This window comes from Mustela lutreola, chromosome X (assembly GCF_030435805.1).
Source record: "Mustela lutreola isolate mMusLut2 chromosome X, mMusLut2.pri, whole genome shotgun sequence".
Taxonomy (NCBI): Eukaryota; Metazoa; Chordata; class Mammalia; order Carnivora; family Mustelidae; genus Mustela; species Mustela lutreola.
In genome coordinates, this window is record NC_081308.1 from 31982227 (window position 1) to 32001659 (window position 19433).

At 37.3% G+C, this 19433-nt stretch overlaps 1 protein-coding gene across 1 annotated transcript in view; it reads left to right on the top strand.

Annotated features, from left to right (window-relative positions):
* The window catches only part of CFAP47 (cilia and flagella associated protein 47), a 546720-nt gene that overhangs the window by 409122 nt on the left and 118165 nt on the right, over positions 1 to 19433 (top strand). The window contains exons 54-56 of the mRNA XM_059157736.1: positions 8681 to 8789; positions 12715 to 12819; positions 16189 to 16345. Coding sequence (XP_059013719.1) covers positions 8681 to 8789; positions 12715 to 12819; positions 16189 to 16345 — 371 coding nt within the window. The remainder of the gene's footprint in view (positions 1 to 8680; positions 8790 to 12714; positions 12820 to 16188; positions 16346 to 19433) is intronic.

Sequence of the window (19433 nt, forward strand, 5' to 3'; positions counted from 1 at the left end):
ATTGTATAGTTCACATTTGTGGAAGAACATATCTTGGCCACTGTAAATAATGCAATAATTAACGTGGGAGTGCAATTACATCTTTGAGATACTGATTTCATTTATTTTGGATATATATCCAATAGTTGGTATATACTCAATAGTTGGGATCCAATTGTTGGATCATATAGTACTACTTTTTTTTTTTAAAAGATTTTATTTATTCATTTGACAGAGAGAGATCACAAGTAGGCAGAGAGGCAGGCAGAGAGAGAGGAAGGGAAGCAGGCCCCCCCTGCCAAGCAGGGAGCCTGATGCGGGACTCGATCACAGGTCCCTGAGATGATGACCTGAGCCAAAGGCAGTGACTTAACCCACTGAGCCACCCAGGCGCCCCATATAGTACTACTTTTTTTTAAATTTATTTTTTATTTATTTTCAGCATAACAGTATTCATTATTATTTCACCACACCCAGTGCTCCATGCAATCCGTGCCCTCTATAATACCCATCACCTGGTACCCCAACCACCCACACCCCCGCCACTTCAAATCCCTCAGATTGTTTTTTAGAGTCCATAGTCTCTCATGGTTCACCTCCCCTTCCAATTTCACCCAACTCCCTTCTCCTCTCTAACCCCCCATGTCCTCCATGCTATTTGTTATGCTCCACAAATAAGTGAAACCATATGATAATTGACTCTGCTTGATTTATTTCCTCAGCATAATCTCTTCCAGTCCTGTCCATGTTGCTACAAAAGTTGGGTATTCGTCCTTTCTGATGGAGGCATAATCCTCCATAGTGTATATGGACTACATCTTCCTTATCCATTCGTCCATTGAAGGGCCTCTTGGTTCTTTCCACAGTTTGGCGACCGTGGCCATTGCTGCTATAAACATTGGGGGTACAGATAGCCCTTATTTTCATGACATCTGTATCTTTGGGGAAAATACCCAGGAGTGCAATTGCAGGGTCATAGGGAAGTTCTATTTTTAAATTTCTTGAGGAATCTCCACACTGTTCTCCAAAGAGGCTGCACCAACTTGCATTCCCACCAACAGTGTAAGAGGGTTCCCCTTTCTCCACATCCCCTCCAACACATGTTGTTTCCTGTCTTGTTAATTTTGGCCATTCTAACTGGTGTAAGGTGATATCTCAATGTGGTTTTAATTTGAATCTCCCTGATGGATAGTGATGAGAACATTTTTTCATGTGTCTGATAGCCATTTGTATGTCTTCATTGGAGAAGTCTCTGTTCATATCTTCTTCCCATTTTTTGATATGATTGCCTGTTTTGTATTTGATGAGTTTGAGGAGTTCATTATAGATCCTGGATATCAACCTTTTGTCTGTACTGTCATTTGCAAATATCTTCTCCCATTCCGTGGGTGGCCTCTTTGTTTTTTTGACTGTTTCCTTTGCTGTGCAGAAGCTTTTGATTTTGATGAAGTGCCAAAAGTTTATTTTCACTTTTGTTTCCTTTGCCTTTGGAGACATATCTTGAAAGAAGTTGCTGTGGCTGATATCAAAGAGGTTACTGCCTATGTTCTCCTCTAGGATTCTGATGGATTCCTGTCTCACGTTGAGGTCTTTTATCCATTTTGAGTTTATCTTTGTATACGGTGTAAGAGAATGGTCATTTCATTCTTCTACATATAGCTGTACAGTTTTCCCAGCACCATTTATTGAAGAGACTGTCTTTTTTCCACTGTATATTTTTTCCTGCTTTGTCGAAGATTATTTGCCCATAGAGTTGAGGATCCATATCTGGGCTCTCTACTCTGTTCCACTGGTCTATGTGACTGTTTTTATGCCAGTACCATGCTGTCTTGGTGATCACAGCTTTGTAGTAAAGCTTGAAATCAGGTAACGTGATGCCCCCAATTTTATTTTTGTTTTTCAACATTTCCTTAGCAATTCAGGGTCTCTTCTGATTCCATACAAATTTTTGGATTATTTGCTTCAGCTCTTTGAAGATTACCAGTGGAATTTTGATCAGAATGGCATTAAAAGTATAGATTGCTCTAGACAGTATAGACATTTTAACAATGTTTATTCTTCCGATCCAAGAGCATGGAATGGTCTTCCATCTTTTTGTGTCTTCTTCAATTTCTTTCATGAGTGCTCTGTAGTTCCTCGAGTACAGATCCTTTACCTCTTTGGTTAGGTTTATTCCCAGTTAGTTATCTTATGGTTCTTGGTGCCATAGTAAATGGAACCTATTCTCTAATGTCCCTTTCTGTATTTTCATTGTTAGTGTATAAGAAAGCCACTTATTTCTGCACATTGACTTTGTATCCTGCCATGTTGCTCAAATGCTGTATGAGTTCTAGTAGTTTGGGGTGGAGTCTTTTGTGTTTTCCATATAAAGAATCATGTCATCTGCGAAGAGAGAGTTTGACTTCTTCATTGCCAATTTGGATACCTTTTATTTCTCTTTGTTGTCTGATTGCTGTTGCTAGGACTTCTAATACTATGTTGAACAAGAGTGATGAGAGTGGGCATCCTTGTTGTTCAACGGGAAGGCTGCAAGCTTTTTTCCATTGAAGATGATATTTGCTGTGGGTCTTCCATAGATAGATTTTATGAAGTTCAGGAATGTTCCCTCTATCCCTATACTTTGAAGCGTTTTAATCAGGAACGGATGCTGGATTTTGTCAAATGCTTTTTCTGCATCGATTGAGAGGACCATCTGCTTCTTCTCTCTTCTTATATTAATTTGTTCTATCACATTGATTTGCAAATGTTGTACCATCCTTGTAGCCCAGGGATGAATCCCACCTGGTCATGGTGGATAATCTTTTTAATGTGCTGTTGGATCCTGTTTGCTAGGATCTTGTTGAGAATCTTAGCATCCATATTCATCAGTGATATTGGTCTGAAATTCTCCTTTTTGGTGGGGTCTTTGCCTGGTTTGGGGATCAGGGTAATGCTGGCTTCATAGAAAGTGTCTAGAAGTTTTCCTTCTGCTTCAATTTTTTGAAACAGCTTCAGGAGTATAGGTGTTATTTCTTCTTTGAAAGTTTGGTAGAATTCCCTAGGGAATCCATCAGGTCCTGGGCTCTTGTGTTTTGGGAGGTTTTTGATCACCGCTTCAATCTCATTACTAGATATCGATCTATTCAAGTTGTCAGTTTCTTCCTGGTTCAATTTTGGGAGTTTATAGTTTTCCAGGAATGCATCCATTTCATCTAGGTTGCTTAGCTTATTGGCATGTAACTCTTGATAATAACTTTTGATGATTATTTCTACTTCCTTGGTGTTCGTTGTGTTCTCTCCCTTTTCATTCATAATTTTATGAATTTGGGCTTTCTCTCTTTTCTTTTTGGATTAGTGTGGCCAATGGTTTATCGATCTTATTGATTCTTTCAAAAAACCAGCTTCTAGTTTCATTGATACGTTCTACTTTATCTCTGGTTCTACCTCATTGATCTCAGCTCTAATCGTGATTATTTCCCTTCTTATGTATGGAGTTGGTTTGATTTGTTGTTGATCCTCCAGTTCTTTAAGGTTGTAGAGACAGCTGCTGTTTTCTGGACTTTTCAATTTTTTTGAGGGAGACTTGGAGGGCTATATATTTCCCCCTTAGGACTGCCTTTGCTGTATCCCATAGGTTTTGGACCAAAGTGTCTTCATTCTCATTGGTTTCCATGAATTTTTTCAGTTCTTCTTTGATCTCCTTGTTGATCCAAGCATTCTTGAGTAAGGTGGTCTTTAGCTTCCAGGTGTTTCAGTTCCTTCGGAAATTTTTCTTGTGATTGAGCTCCAATTTCAAAGTGTTGTGATCTGAGAATATGCAGGGAATAATCTCAGTCTTTTGGTATCGGTTGAGTTCTGATTTGTGACCCAGTATGTGGTCTATTCTTGAGAAGGTTCCATGTGCACTTGAGAAGAATGAGTGTTCTGTTGTTTTAGGGTGGAATGTTCTGTATATATCTATGAGGTCCATCTGGTCCAGTGTGTCATTCAATGCTCTTGTTTCTTTATTGATTTTCTGCTTCGATGATCTAAGAGAGGCGTGTTAAGATATCCTATTACTAATGTATTCATATCAATATGATTCTTTATCTTGATTAACAGTTTTCTTATGTAGTTGGCTGCTCCCATATTGGGGGCATAGATATTTACAATTGTTAGATCATCTTTGAGGATAGTCCCTTTAAGAATGATGTAGTGCCCTTCTGTATCTCTGACTGCAGTCTTTAGTTTAAAATCTAATTTATCTGATATGAGAATCGCTACCCCAGCCTTCTTTTGAGGCCCATTGGCATGAAAGATGCTTCTCCATCCCTTCGCTTTCAGTCTGGGTGTATCTTTAGGTACAAAATGGGTCTCTTGTAGACAACATATGGATGGGTCCTGTCGTTTTATCCAATATGCAATCCTGTGCCATTTTATGGGTGCATTTAGGCCATTCACATTGAGAGTGATTATTGATAGATATGTTTTTATTGACATCGTGTTACCTTTGAAGTCTTTCTTTCTGTAGATTGTCTCTGTATTTCTGTTCAATGCTATTCTTAGGATTTTTCCTCTTTTATAAAACCCCCCTTAATATTTCCTGCAGTGTTGGCTTCGTGGTTGCATAGTCTTTTAAGCCTTGCCGGTCTTGGAAACTCTTTATCTCTCCATCCATTTTGAATGTCAGTCTTGCTGGATAAAGTATTCTTGGCTGCATGTTCTTCTCATTTAATGCCCTGAATATGTCTTGCCAGCCCTTTCTGGCTTGCCAGGTCTCTGTGGATAGGTCTGACATTATTCTGATGGGCTTTGCTCTGTACGTAAGGAGCCTCTTAGTCCTAGCAGCTTTCAAGAGATTATACCTACAATTATGATTCCTCAATTTGACTATCAGGTGCCTTGGTGTTTTTTTGGAATATATAATCTTGGGTGGAGACCTCTCAGCCTCTAGTACATGAACGCTGGTTCCATTCACGAGATTGGGAAAATTTTCATGAAGAACTTGTTCCACTATATCTTCTAGTCTTCTTTCTTTCTCATCTCCTTCAGGTATTCCAATAATTCTGACATTGGAACGTTTCATGGCATCATTTATTTCCCTGATTCTTTTTTCTTGGTTTCTAAGCTGTTTGTTCCAGGCTTCCTCCTGATCCTTTCTCTCTATCTGTTTGTCTTCCAGATCACTAAATCTACCTTCTGTCTCAGTTACCCTAGCTTTGAGAGAATTTAGATTAGATTGGAACTCATTGAGAGCATTGTGAAACTCATCCCTGGTAGCTTTCCACTCAGCCCTAACATTGTGAGCATCCTGTCTGGTCGCTTTCAGTTCGGCCCTAATTAGTTCCGTTCGGTCATCCATGGCTTTCTCCAACCTAGCTATTGCCTGGATAATTGTTAGCCTGAATTCTCTTTCCGACATATTGTCTATGTTGATAGCCGTTAGCTCTGTTGCAGAAGGTCCATCCTCTGTGTTTTTCTTCTGTTGGGCATTCCTCCTCCTAGTCATTTTGGTGAGAGATGACTGAACAGATGTAGCTGGATGTATTGACCATGGTGCAGTCAAGGTGCACTCTGGAGCGCTTCTGAGCAATCAGGATTCCCCACCCAAACGAGAGACAAAAGAAAAGAAAAAGAAAAAAAGAGAGAGAGAGAGACAGGAAAGAAAGGGAAGATGAAAGAGAAGGTTCAGCCCAAATGGGCCCCAATGTACGATTTATGAAGTATACAAACAAAAACACTGATAAAAGTATATGACACAAGAAAAAAGTATATATACGCAAATAAAGGAAGAACCTCGTCAAAAAGAACCCAAGTATAAGATTTACATACTTCAGGACAAACACAAAAACACAGAAGAAGATGGGAGAGTGGTTATAAATTCTCAGTGTGGGCATGGAAGGTTGTTTTGGTTCTTCCTAGATGTATCTTGATATCTTTGTTAAAGGACTCAATTTTCCTAAGATAAAGCGGGATTAAAAATTGGTTTACCTATAGGGGTAGTATTGATTGGGGAAAGGGGATTACTTTGAAGTTTAACTCTATATGAATATTAGAAAAGAAAAATAAAAAGGAATAAACTAGACTAAACTAAAATTTAAAAAAAAGAAATTCAAAATATAGAAATGTAAAAGAAAAACACAGGTGTATGTATCAAAAAGTTCAGGTTAGAAGGTTATTATGGAATTTGATGTACTGGACAGCTCACTGTGATGGTAAATAGGTTAAAAAAATTATCTATATAAAAAAAATGAACCAGAATAGTGGGAATGAGTTAAAAATAAAAATTGTCCTATGAAGTAGTGGTAGTTGTTCTCTTGCAGTCTTTTTTTTTTTTTTTTTTTTTCCTTTTTGGTTTGTTTTCTGGGGGAGGGGCCTGCCACGTGGGTTTTCAGTTAGTGATGTTCCCTGAGTTAAGTCATCCTGCCCCCCCTCAAGGGGCTGGGCTCTGAGGAAACTGGTTTTTTTCAGGCTTTTGTTCTCTGGCAGTTTTTTATGTTTGTTCACTTTCTTTTTCTCTCACCTTGACTGCTTTTGATGGTTTTTGTAGTTTTAGAGGAAATCAAACTGTACCCTGACCTCCCTCTCAGAGAGAAGCCTCAGTTTGGCTGCAGAGCCCAAATAAGTTCCCCCTTGGCCACTGGCAGAGCAGGTTCTGAGTCATGGTCCCTGGGGATGCAGGATCTTTTGCTTGTACCCAAAGCCACAGCAGTGGCAGCTGTCTGGGAGCTCCAGACCGCCAGAGAGGTTCCAAGCAGCGATCGCACATTGAGATTTTCCTGCTGGCCCGGGCTGGGAGCGCCTGGTCTTTCTGGGTGTAAGAGCGCCCAGCTTGCGCGCACCTCTCTCAGGGGAGGCTGTGGGTCGCGCACGCGTCTCAGGCACTGAGAACGGGGCGCAGGTCCAAAAGCACCGGGCTGGGCTTTTGCGTACCTCTGTCAGGGGAGAGATTAGGGCGCACGTCTTAGGCTCTGAAACAATGGCGCGGGTCAAAGAGCAGTGGCTGGGACTTTGTAACTCTCTTAGGGGAGGATGAGGGACGCCCGTATCTCAGACTTTGTAGCAGGGCTCGCGCGTTCTGCCATCCCCTCACAGGAGCCAGAACCCACGCGTTCTCGGGTGCGCTGGCGGCTTAGGGACCAAGACTTGGTTTCTCTGCCGCACTCTCTCTGGCTCAGTGCCAGAGGTGGCTGTCCTGGGACCAGGGACTTAAGCCCCTGTCCCTAGCTGCCCTGATTCCCACAATTCCCCGCCCCCTGCGATCCTTTGCTCTTTTTGAGTGCTTTCAGCCAGTCTCCAAGTTAATGCTGGTCCCCAGACGCACGGCACTCTCATACTGGGGTATTACTTTCCAACCGGTCACCTCTGGTGGCTCCCGCCCCCTTTTGTTTATCTTCCGATAACAGTCCTGCGTTCCCACTTCGCTTTACCTGCCCACTGGTGTCTTCTGCCCCTGTAGAGATCCAGACGTGTATAATTCTGATCTCAGGCTGATTTCATGGGTGATTGCAGTTCTTTGGTAAGTAATCAACTCACTTTAAGGTACATGTTTAAAAGGCGCCTCCTCCTACTTCCCTGCCATCTTGTCCTCCACCTATAGTACTACTTTTTAAATTTTTTTGAGGAACCCTACTATTGTTTGCCAAAGTAGCTGTTCCAATTTATATTTCCATCAGTGGGGTACCAGTGTTCCATTTTCTCCACATCCTTGCCAACACTTATTTTTTTTTAAATGACACCATCCTAACAGGTGTGAGGTGGTATCTCAGTGTGGTTTTACACTGCATTTCTGTAGGATAACAGTTTTCATGCTATACATCAAAAGGTATTAGAAATGATGGTAAAGTAAGAATTACGAATCCTCTTGATTAGTCTTTGCTCTGAAAATAAATACCAGCCATATTTTTTTTTTCTGTATTTACTCATCATTGGTTTGGATCTTTTCAATGTAATGGACAGAACTTATGAATTTATTACTCATTATTATTATTTTTAGACTATGTTAACCTTTTTGCTTGAATTTAATAGTTACAAAATAGTGAGTAAATATTTCTCCAAAAACAGTGTGGAATAATATTTGGTCTCAGAAGTAGAAAATCAAGGACTAATTTAGCAAAGTACCATTAGTGCATACATGATTATTCTTATTTTGAAACTCATACAAGTCATTGTATTAGTTTCCTAGATCTGTGTAAACCTGGTGATTCACAGACCTGGGGATAAAAATATATGTATATAAAAAATATATGTTTATAAAAAATAAAAAAAAAAAAAAAAAAAAAAAACAGAAACATATTGTCTAACAGTTCCAGAGGCTAGAAATTTGAAGTCAGGGTTTCAGCAGAACCATGCTCCCTCTGAAACCAATAAGGGAGAATCCTTCCTTTCCTCTTGGGGCTTCTAGTGCCTACCAGCAATCCTTGGTATTCCTTGATTAAGAGGTGCATCTTTTCAGTCTCCTCCATTGCCATATGGTCATCTTGTCATGTGTCTTCACATTATCTTATAAGAACACCAGTCATAACGGATTAAGAGCCACTCTATTCCAATATGATCACATCTTAGCAAGTTATATCTACACTGACCCTCTTTCCAAATAAGGTCACATTCTGAGATATTGGGAGTTAGAACTTAAATATATATTTTTTGGGTATGCAGTTCAACCCATGATAGTCATCAAGTTTATAAAATTATCATTGAACAAGTTTATGAACAAGTTTACTTACTTCATTTTTCTTTCCAGGCATGCCACTCAGATCATTCCTTTAGTTAATCCTACACATGAGACCTTAGAATTGCAAGCAACAAACAGTAATCCTGAAAATTTTGTCTTGGATGTTAACAGATCATCAGTAAGTATATTTGGAAATCCAAGTAACCTGCCACTATTAGAGCATTTTTCAATACTGATTTTGGAGTACACTGTGGGGTATTATCATTTGATTTATTAATAAGGTTTCAAATGCTTCAAATTTAACAATAGAATTTATATACATACATATTTACCCCCATTTTAATTTATCAAAAAAGCCAATATTGTGTTCATATAAATTTTTAAAATTCTATATGCCAGTGTCATACTCATTATCACTGGACTCTCAGTAAACTGGCTGTGCTTTATTGCTGACCATTTTAGTAATCACATTTGGAAACCATTTTCCAGTAGTATGATACTGACTCAGCAATTTTTCTATGTTTCCAGGGTTCTGAGAGGCTAGTTCCTTCCAGCACTTGAGTTCCTGCCCATCACCTGTCCTCCACTTCCAAACAATGTGAACAGCTCTGACCCTCTCTCCTTTCTCTCCCCCATTTCTCACTCCTTGGTCCCCTAGCAGAGACTAGTACCAGTCAATGAGCCCAATCACTTATCTCCTCCCACAAGTAACAAAACAAGATCTGAAGGTTTAGCATCAATAGCTTTATTTCCAAGCATATGATACCACATATGCCCAATGAATACCAAAACCATGTTTTCAGGTAAACTTCAAAATGATAATTTTTTTTTAAATATTCCATCCACCCATTTGACAGAGATCAGAAGTATACAGAGAGGCAGGCAGAGAGAGAGGAGGAAGCAGTCTCCTTGTGGAGCACAGAGCCCAATGTGGGGCTCGTTTCCAGGACCCTGATATCATGACCTGAGCCAAAGGCAGAGGCTTTAACCCACTGAGCCACCCAGGCGCCCCCAAAATGATAATTTTGATAGATTTTTTTCTTCGGAGGATCTCACAGTAAATCATGAAACTGTGTTAGATATAATATTTAAATAAAGGCTTTTACTATTTGCTACTTAGTGATTAAGAAATCTACAGCGTGATTTCATTTGTATCTTAATACCTATCTCTTATCAATGAGTGGTTGCCAATTTATAGTATCATGATATGAAATTAGTTCTTAACTGCCATGATATGTCAGATTAGGTATCACTAATCATTATATTGCTAAAATTGCATATATAGGTTATCTTAGAATAACTATACTAAAATGTACACACATGCTTGTATTACTTAACACTGTATTTTCCATAAATTAAACAGAATATGGTGGTCAGGATATGGTTTATAAATACCTGAAATACCTCAGTAGAAAGTGGTGTTTTTATATTATTTATATCACCACTTTTACAGAAGAATATGAACTGTGGTCTAAGAGAAAACAAATGTGGTATATTTCAGGTATCATCTTATATTACATAATGATGAAGAATATGGACTCTGCTTTAACATTTTAACCATGGTTTCTTGTCCATTCATTCCTTTATACATTTATCATACATACTTTTGAGCTCTGAGTATGCATTTAACTTGAATATTGGAAAACAACTCAAAAATAAATTTATAGATGAGAAAAATACTATTATATATTAGAGAACAAATAGGAGCACACATTAGTGATAATGATAAATGGAAAGACTATATATATATACACACACTCATACTTACATAATTTTATATATGTATACACACATACATGTATAATTTTATTCTTGGCTTTGTTGTATAGTGTTCATGTTTACATAGGTAAGGACTTTAAAATATTGATGTTTACTCATAAATCCTTCAAAAGTAAGCATAGACTGATTATCAAGGAAAATAATGATATAAAAAATGTGCTTCCCATCAACTATATACTATGGAAAATTTCAAACAGATGCAGAAGTTGAAAGAATAGTATAGTGCACAAACTTATACCTTCTACCTTGGTTCTTATGTTCATGATTTGCTATATTTGTTTTCTTTCTCTTATATTTCTTACTGTTCAGTCTGAAGGTGAGTTATAGGCATCATGCTATTTCAACACTAAGTACTTCAGATTATATTTCATAATAGCATAATTAATCTCCCACATCATCTAGTATCCGTCCAAATTTAACTTTACTCAGCTGTTCCGATAATCTTCCTCTCTTCAGCTAAGATCCAGTGTAAACTCACATATTGGAATTGGCTATTATGATGACACTTGCTTGTAATTAAATGTTTGCAAGTTTCCAACAGGTCCTATATTTAACATAGTATTTATATGCCATTACACTAAACCAGTATTTGCTACAGATAAATTGCAACCAATAGTGTTTATCTTCCTTTCCTTGAAACCATGGGATTTTTCAGTGAATTTTAGGTGAAAATAAAGGAATTTTATTGAGTTACTGTTCGGCTATATACACTACCTCAATCTGCACCATATGCTTCTGACATATATTTAGGGAAGAGGAATTTGAGGCCAGAGAAGCTAAAATACTTAAACCACATGGTTAGTAAGTGGTGGAACTAGAATTAAAATCCAAGTTAATGTAGTAGTATGTCGTTTTTCTAATAAAGCAGATGATTTCTTTATATCTATCTATCTATACAGAGAACTTTTTTTCATATTTGCTAAATTGAAAGAATATATGAAATACAACTTTTTTTGCTAAGGTTGATATTAAAATTAATTTGTACTCCTTATTTATACATAAACTTAAGTGATTAACTCTCAGAGTGAGAGCCAGCCTGAGATAAAAATATTTGCTATAGAATAACCACACATATATAGAGTAAGGAGGTGACTGTTATAACAATAAATTGTGTTTGTATTCCATGGTCATTATCAGAGCATTATTATTAAACACTAAGTGCTACATTCTACAAGGATTCGAATGACACTACTGTATTGCAGTTTTATATTTTCAAAAGTTATTGTGAAAAATACAGTAGTGAAAAAAATTAACTTTTAAGACATATGCCTTTTCATTTTATCATTCTTTTTTTAAAAAAAGATTTTATTTATTTATTTGACAGACAGAGATCACAAGTAGGCAGAGAGGCAGGTAGAGAGAGAGGAGGAAGCAGGCTCCCCGCTGAGCAGAGAGCCCGATGTGGAGCTCCATCCCAGCACCCTGGGATGATGACCTGAAAGCAGAGGCTTTAACCTACTGAGCCATCCAGGTGCCCCTCATTTTATCATTCTGTAAGAGCTGATTATATTATTCACAGTATAGCATTTTGATGGAGTTGCTGGCTTCTTTCATAATCTCTAGAAAGGTAACCCATTCTAATACTGCTCAGACTCAAGTTTTTCTAACAGGTCATACCTTGAGTGTGTGTGTGATCAGACAAAAAGGAACACTTCAATGTATACTAAAGAAACCTTCCTGGGGCGCCTGGGTGGCTCAGTGGGTTCAGCATCTTTCTTTGGCTTGGGTCATGGTCTCAGGGTCCTGGGATCGAGCCCTGCATCGGGCTCTCTGCTCAGCGGGGAGCCTGCTTGCCCTTCTCTTTCTCTGCTTGCCTCTGTGCCTACTTGTGATCTCTGTTTGTCAAATAAATAAATAAAATCTTAAAAAAGAAAAAGAAACCTTCCTTACATCTATGCTTACAATCAGTTCATCTCTTTTGACATCATCAGGGCTAAAAATTAGGTTCTCGGTGGTTTCACATGTATCTTGGGATTTATAAGCTATAGGTTCTTAAAAAAACATGCTTATTTCTGTTACTTGGGGTTCTTACTCAGCTTATATGGGGTTCTTACTCAGCTCTAAAGATTCATCCTGATTTCCTTTTATAAAGCGAGTAACTCCATGTGGTCATTGCCTGGAGGAAGAACATGGGGTAAACACTACTAAACACTGTTTACTGTGGCCATTATACCAGTCTTCACCAAGCAGACATACTAAGAATGGGTAGCACATACAAGGCAACACACTAATCACACGAAAATCAACCTGCCATATACCTAGCATGCAAAGATCCTGGCTCAAACAAAAGCATTGATTTTTTTTTTCTCTCTGAATTTACATAGCTGACCGTCTCTCCTTACTCCATTAAAGAGGTATCAGTTCACTTTTTTCCTTCGGCTCTTGGAAGAACTGGTCATCAAGTTTCTATCACCTTCTGCTGTACTCAGGTATAATAGACTATTCTTGGACCAAGTCAAGTTCATTAAATTTCAGAATCAATAAATAAGGCTAATTCATTCACTTGACATATTTTGCAAGCAAAACAAGTTCATTGTAAATTATTAATTAAATCAACTTTTGGAAATACAGTATACATTGTGCATGTGGAGGCATCTAAAGAAGGCATTTTTAAATCCTTAGATTACTTGAGTGAAGGTGAACATACAGTCAGATTTAAAATATAGGTATTTTAATGGAAATGCCATTTTGTTAGCATTTATGTTAATTTCCTGACTTAATGTTTATTCATATTTTCATGAACTTAAATATGAAACTGTAGAAAATGTGATCTTACAAATACTGTATTATTCTTCCATAGTATTTCATCTGTACAGTGTTACTGATTAATAATAATTTTTTAAAAGCAATAATAGTTAAGGGGCAACTGGGTGACTCAGTTAAGCATCCAACTCTTGGTTTTGGCTCAGGTCATGATCTCAGGGTCCTAAGACCAGGCCCCACATTGGGCTCCACACTCTGCACAGAGTCTGCTTGAGATTCTCTCCCTTTGCCCCTCATCCTGTTCACACACGCTCTCTGCCAAATAAATAACTTTTAAAAAATAAACAAAAATAATAATAATTAATAACTTTTAAGCATCTCTAAACTTGCTACATGCCATTCTAAGAATTTTATCAACTCATTCTCACCACAGTCCTGTGGTAGAACTATCAATTCATTTTATGAATTAGGAAACGGACACAAGGAAATTAAGGTCAGGCAGCTAGTAAGAGGTTTAACTTGGACCTGAACCCAGGACATGTGACTTCAGCCTGTCTTCTTGACTGTTTTTTGCAGCTACCTACAGACTATTATAACTCTCTTACCGCCGATGAAAATTTTACATAACTTTTGACAATTATTATTACTTTTTATTTCTTCAAGTGTTATGAGGAGGAATGTAAATGGAGATATGTGCTTTAAATCCTACAGGACACCAATGAGCTTACAAAACATGCCACCTGAGAGGCAATGGAATCAAATATAATATAGGGGACCCCATGTCAGTACGAGACCTGTGGGTGACTGGAATATCCTCCTTTCCAAGAAAATGTGTAATTTGCCTTCAGAAGAAAAAATCTGAGGCTATTAAATTTCTTACATGATGACTGACTTTTACATAAACTGAAGCAATGTTCTGGAAGTATGCTTGATTCTCATAAATATTAAAAATAAAAACAATGATCTTTTTCATACAGAAGAAGGAAAGTATAGTAGAGATTATTTCTTCTACAAAAATACTTTTAATAAGGCAGAAATATTTTTTAAAACATTTATTTATATATTTTAGAGAGAGAGAGAGAGCATGCAAGCAGGGGTGGGGACAGAGGGAGACTGAGAGAATCTCAAGCAGACTCCTCACTGAGTGTGGAGCCCACTATGGGGCTCCATTGGGGTCCTCACAGCACTGAGATCATGACCCGAGCTGAAGTCAAGAGTTGGAGGCTTAACTGACTGAGACACCCAGGCACCCTGGAATTGGATATTTAAAGGTTGTGCTGTGTCTTCTTTCAAAAAAGTTTGAGATAAATATGGGCGAAAACATTATTTTTTTTTTTTTTTTAGTGCACATGATTGTTTGGATACTTTTTTTAATTCCCCTCTCTGAACCCAGGGATAATTTAAGCAATGCCAGGGCAGTTGTTGGATACTAGTGTTCAATAATAGTGGGATATGGTTTAATTTAGAAGCTCCAATATTCCAGGCCACTTGGTGAAACCTGAAAACATGGCCTTCTTGTTTTTGTAGTTCAGCTCATTCCCAGTGGCTTAAAGTAACTTCATTGCTGTCATCCAGGATTGATTTTTATTAAGTAGCCAAAATAAGTAATTAATGTAAAAAAAAGTTGTGAATATAATTGAACCCTGTTGCTTGATTCTGGTCATTCTATTGTGTGGAGACAGGACATTGTAAGTGAAAATATATTGCACTTGTATTCTGCTAGTAGAATCTCTAACTAAAAGAAGTGCAGGCATTTGAAGATACGTACAGATAAAATTTACCTTTAATCCTTCCTATGCAGAGATAGCATTTTATGGGTTTACTGTCACCAACTGTCCTAGTTTGAAACAATCTTAAATGTTTCCCTTTTTATTGGAGGCTTGGACACATCTATGTAGTTTAAGAAATTATAAACTAGGTTATTGTTTGTTGGTTTTCATTTTGTGACCTCTTTATTCATCTGGAACGTTAGCAAAGTATTCAGTACAGAACAGAATCACAGTCTGTTGTGCTCTCAGGACTTTTATTCTAAATGAACACAAAGGAAACATTTTCAAACACTGTTCAGCAGGTTTATGAAACCCAGATAAGAACAACAGCTACATGCAATCTCCTTCATGTAATTTTTGAGCCATTCTTCCTTGTCATGTCATAACAGAACATACACTGTCCTAGGCAGTAGGGATAAATACTGTGGCGTGCAGGTATGCATGCTTCCTTTTTTTTTTTTTTTTTTAAAGATTTTATTTATTTATTTATTTGACACAGAGAGAGAGTTCACAAGTTGGCAGAGAAGCAGACAGAGAGAGAGAGGGAAGCAGGCTCCCCGCTGAGCAGAGCCCGATACAGGACTCAATCCCAGGACCCTGAGATCATGACCTGAGCGGAAGGCAGAGGCTTTAACCCACTGAGCCACCCAGGCACCCCTGCATACTTCCTTTTAATGGGACTTCAATCTGTGCCTCACCATCTCATCCTTCATGTGATATCCATCTGAATTTCATTTGAAAATCACTCTAGGATTTTGGAAACTTCATGCAGTGTTTACTTTCCAGTTTGCTAGACAAACTGATTTTTTTTAAAAAACCCTGAGCATAAATACAAGGTTTACATTAGGATTTCTCTTTGATATTACTATAAGTCACCTCTTATGCATAGAAAGGTGTTCCATAGTTGAGTATTAATAATCTTTTGCCCTCTTTTTTTAGTGCAGAAATACATTGAATATTCAATAAAATCAAAAGGAATTTGGAAAAGAAAAAATATATAATGATGCAGATTAAATATTAACAACAAAGTTTTTTTTTAATATAAGGATTCATTTATTTATTTTAGAGAGCACATGAGCAGGGGGGAGGGGCAAAGAGAAAGAGAGAAGCAAACTCTCCACTGAGTGGAGCCCAACATGGGACTCCATCTGAAGACCCTGAGTTCACAACCTGAGCTGAAATCAAGAGTCAACTGACTGAGCCACCCAGGCACCCTGCAATATTGCTTATCTACCAAGGTTTTTATGCATATTACATTTATTAAGTGTTGCAAATAAAATGTATGTAATTAGGATATATATGTCATGCATGTTTATCTTTAAACAGTTTAAAGAATGGATATTCTACCTCTCTGGAGTAGGACTGTTCCCCCAGCCTATAGACGTAGAAAAAGTAACTACATACCTCCGTCTTCATTCATCTATTGTTATACCTTTCCAAAATCCCACCAAAGAAGATGTTTTGGTCAATATTATACTAACAAGTAAGTTGGATTTTTTAAAAATATATTTTACATATGTTATTTTGTAATCAGTCAAACTTATTTTATCACAAAATCCAACCATATTAGGGGTAATGGACAATTTAGAGATCCATTAGCTATTTCGATAGCATTACTTTATAAAAGAGAAAACAAGGTATGAGAGATGAAATATCTTGGCTGAAATCACAACTTATAAATGGTGGATCTAGAATCAGAAATTAGAAATCTATGTACCAAGTCAAGTTCTTCCAATTTATCTGTAAAGCCAAATATGTAAGGTAGTAGATTTGTAAGATTCTTATGACATGACCCAAATATGCCAATGCTTATTCCTTCAAAGTTTTTAGGAATTCTAGTATTCTGGTTCTTTTTTATTAAGTTTTAATTCTCTTACAGCTAACATACAGTGTTGTATTGGTTTCAGGTGTACAATATAGCAATTTAATAATTTCATACATCACCCAGTATCATCATCATATAAACATAGGGGTGCACATGTATCCCTTTGAATGTGTTTTTGTATATTTTTTAAAGATTTTATTTATTTATTTATTTAGTCAGAGGGAGAAAGAGAGTGCTAGCACAAGCAGGCAAAGTAGCAGGCAGAGGCAGAGAGAGAAGCAGGCTCCCCACTGAGCAAGGATCCCGACAGGGGACTCGATCCCAGGATCCTGGGATCATGACCTAAGCCAAAGGCAGTGGCTTAACCAACTGAGCCACCCAGGCATCCCAGTATTTTTGTATTTTTGTGGTAAACACCCAGTCGTGTGATTACTGGATAGTAGGGTACTTCTAATTTTAGCTTTATGATTAACATTCATACTGTTATCCACAGTGGATGCACCCTCTTTTCTTCATAAATAACATATTTGGATTAAATTTCAGTTGTAAAAAACTTGGGTTTTTTTTCATGTAATATTGAAGATACATGTTTTTAAATTAGATTATGTGGGGTTTCTGATCACTTTTTATTAAAAGACCAAATAACGAAAGTCTGAAAATCAACTCATTACAAGTTTTCTGAAACACATTTTAAATCTAATATTAGACATTACTAATTTTATCTTTTCAAATGTTATTACTACATCTACTAAAACTACTACTACTACTACCACCACAATTCATTGTATATAGCTTAATTGTTGGGCCAGAAGAAATGCATGCATGTTAAGGTTTTTGATATAAATAACCAACTTGCTCTCCAGGATGGTTACACTATTGCAATTTGTGCTGCTCTCAAGAGTATATTACAGACAGTACTTCTGCCTATAAACTCTGACCAGTACCATTCTCCATAATCTTCATCATCTGATGGAGGCAAAATCGTATTTTATCATGATTGCAAATGACTGTTTTTTTGATTAATGCTGATACCGAACGCTGTCATTTACCTGTTGATATTTTCATCTTTCCTAATCGTCTCCTCCTGCTCTTAGTATGAAATAATTAAGTAAAAATTAAGAATATAATGTCATCTATTGTATAATTCCCTTGTGAAAACTTCGGTGGTGATGAGAGACATGCCAGTATTTACTAAAAGTTGATTGTAGACTCAAGGAAGTCAGCATTTTAATATGGAAAAGATGTGAGCATATGTAGAGTCAGAAAGAAGCAGCCAGGGTTGAGCGGAAGTTAAAGCTGTAAAGGAGTTGGGGCTTAACTGATGGGTAAGGCTCTGGGAGGACTAAGCTCAGGCTTCAGGTGAAGGAGGGACATTTCTCCCTCTGGACAGGTAGAGATAGGATAAAACAAATGTGACTGTAGATAAATTGTTAGGTCTCAGAGGCACTTGGGAATTAAGTGCATTTTTGCTTGTGTTTTTATCTGCTGGGAAAAGGGGATAGAGTAAGAGATTTGATGAGTGGCCCAGTGGTTTGAAATAATTGTTGGAGAGAATGGAGGATGGAGCTGACAGAATAAAAATATGAAACGTATTGTATTTGGTTGGGATTGGAAACCACAAATTTAGAGAGGCACCAAGAAAATATGTGTTTGTGAAGTTTGTACCACTTCCGGGGCTCAGAATTTCTGGTATGGGAACAGCACACAAGGCTGATAAATAGATCTGTTCAAGGAATAGAATTTTCAAGGCAATTGCAGCCAGATCACTCCTTAACTATGAGAATGTTATAAAAAACATATTGGATCGAGATTATTAACATTAGAAATAAATTATGAAGTAATTTGTGGCTTCTTGATTTTCTTTAATTGGTCTAAAATGCTCTTGCTATGTAACAGGAAAAAACAGTAAGCTTGACAATGAAAGATTTATTAGTCTTTCATATTTTAAAACAGTCTCTTTTAAGTAAACTCCTTCTCTCTTGAGTAAAAGTTCAGACCCTCAGGTTCTCCCCCTGCCTTCAACCTGAGGAGAAAGAAGACAACAACCTCTGTTATCTTCTTTTCCTTCACTTTCTCCTTTTCCTTTATGAAAATACTTCTCTTTTCCTTTTCTTGATAATGAAGTTTCTCTTTTTCTCTCTGTCATAACCTCCTCCCTCTTTCTTTTGTGGGTTCAGTTTTTTCTAGCTACCATGTTCTTCTCTTCTTGCATTTGTATTCCTTGGTGGGTGGGCCTCAACATTTGGCCTGAATTGTTGAAGGGCCATAAGGAAGTGTGACTAACAAAAGACAAAAAAATTCAACCCGTATGCCAAATATACTTATTTTAAAAGGTACAAAATTAATAGCTTCTTATTTAAATATTTACAAATGTCTTAAAATTACTTCATGATATACAATCCCTTGCTATCTTTCAAAAGATGTCGGTGTTTCTGTAGATACTACACAATTCACAGAATTCCCTTAGGGAGGTTGATAGCAAGACTTCATAATACAGCGCCAAGCTGGTGGTCGCTCAGTGAGAGAGGTCTCACAGTATTTCAGATCCTGCATTCCTGATTTTTCTTTCGATAGACAGATGGATAGATAAGATATATATGAAAAGATAGCTTTCAAAATGTGCTATTTTTCCAAGAAGGCAACATTTTTAGAATTGCAGACTCATTCTCAAACTTTTATATTGCCAGTTCTCTAATGTCTTTTCTTTTGCTGATATATAGCTGTTTCTATTTTAATCACTTATCTC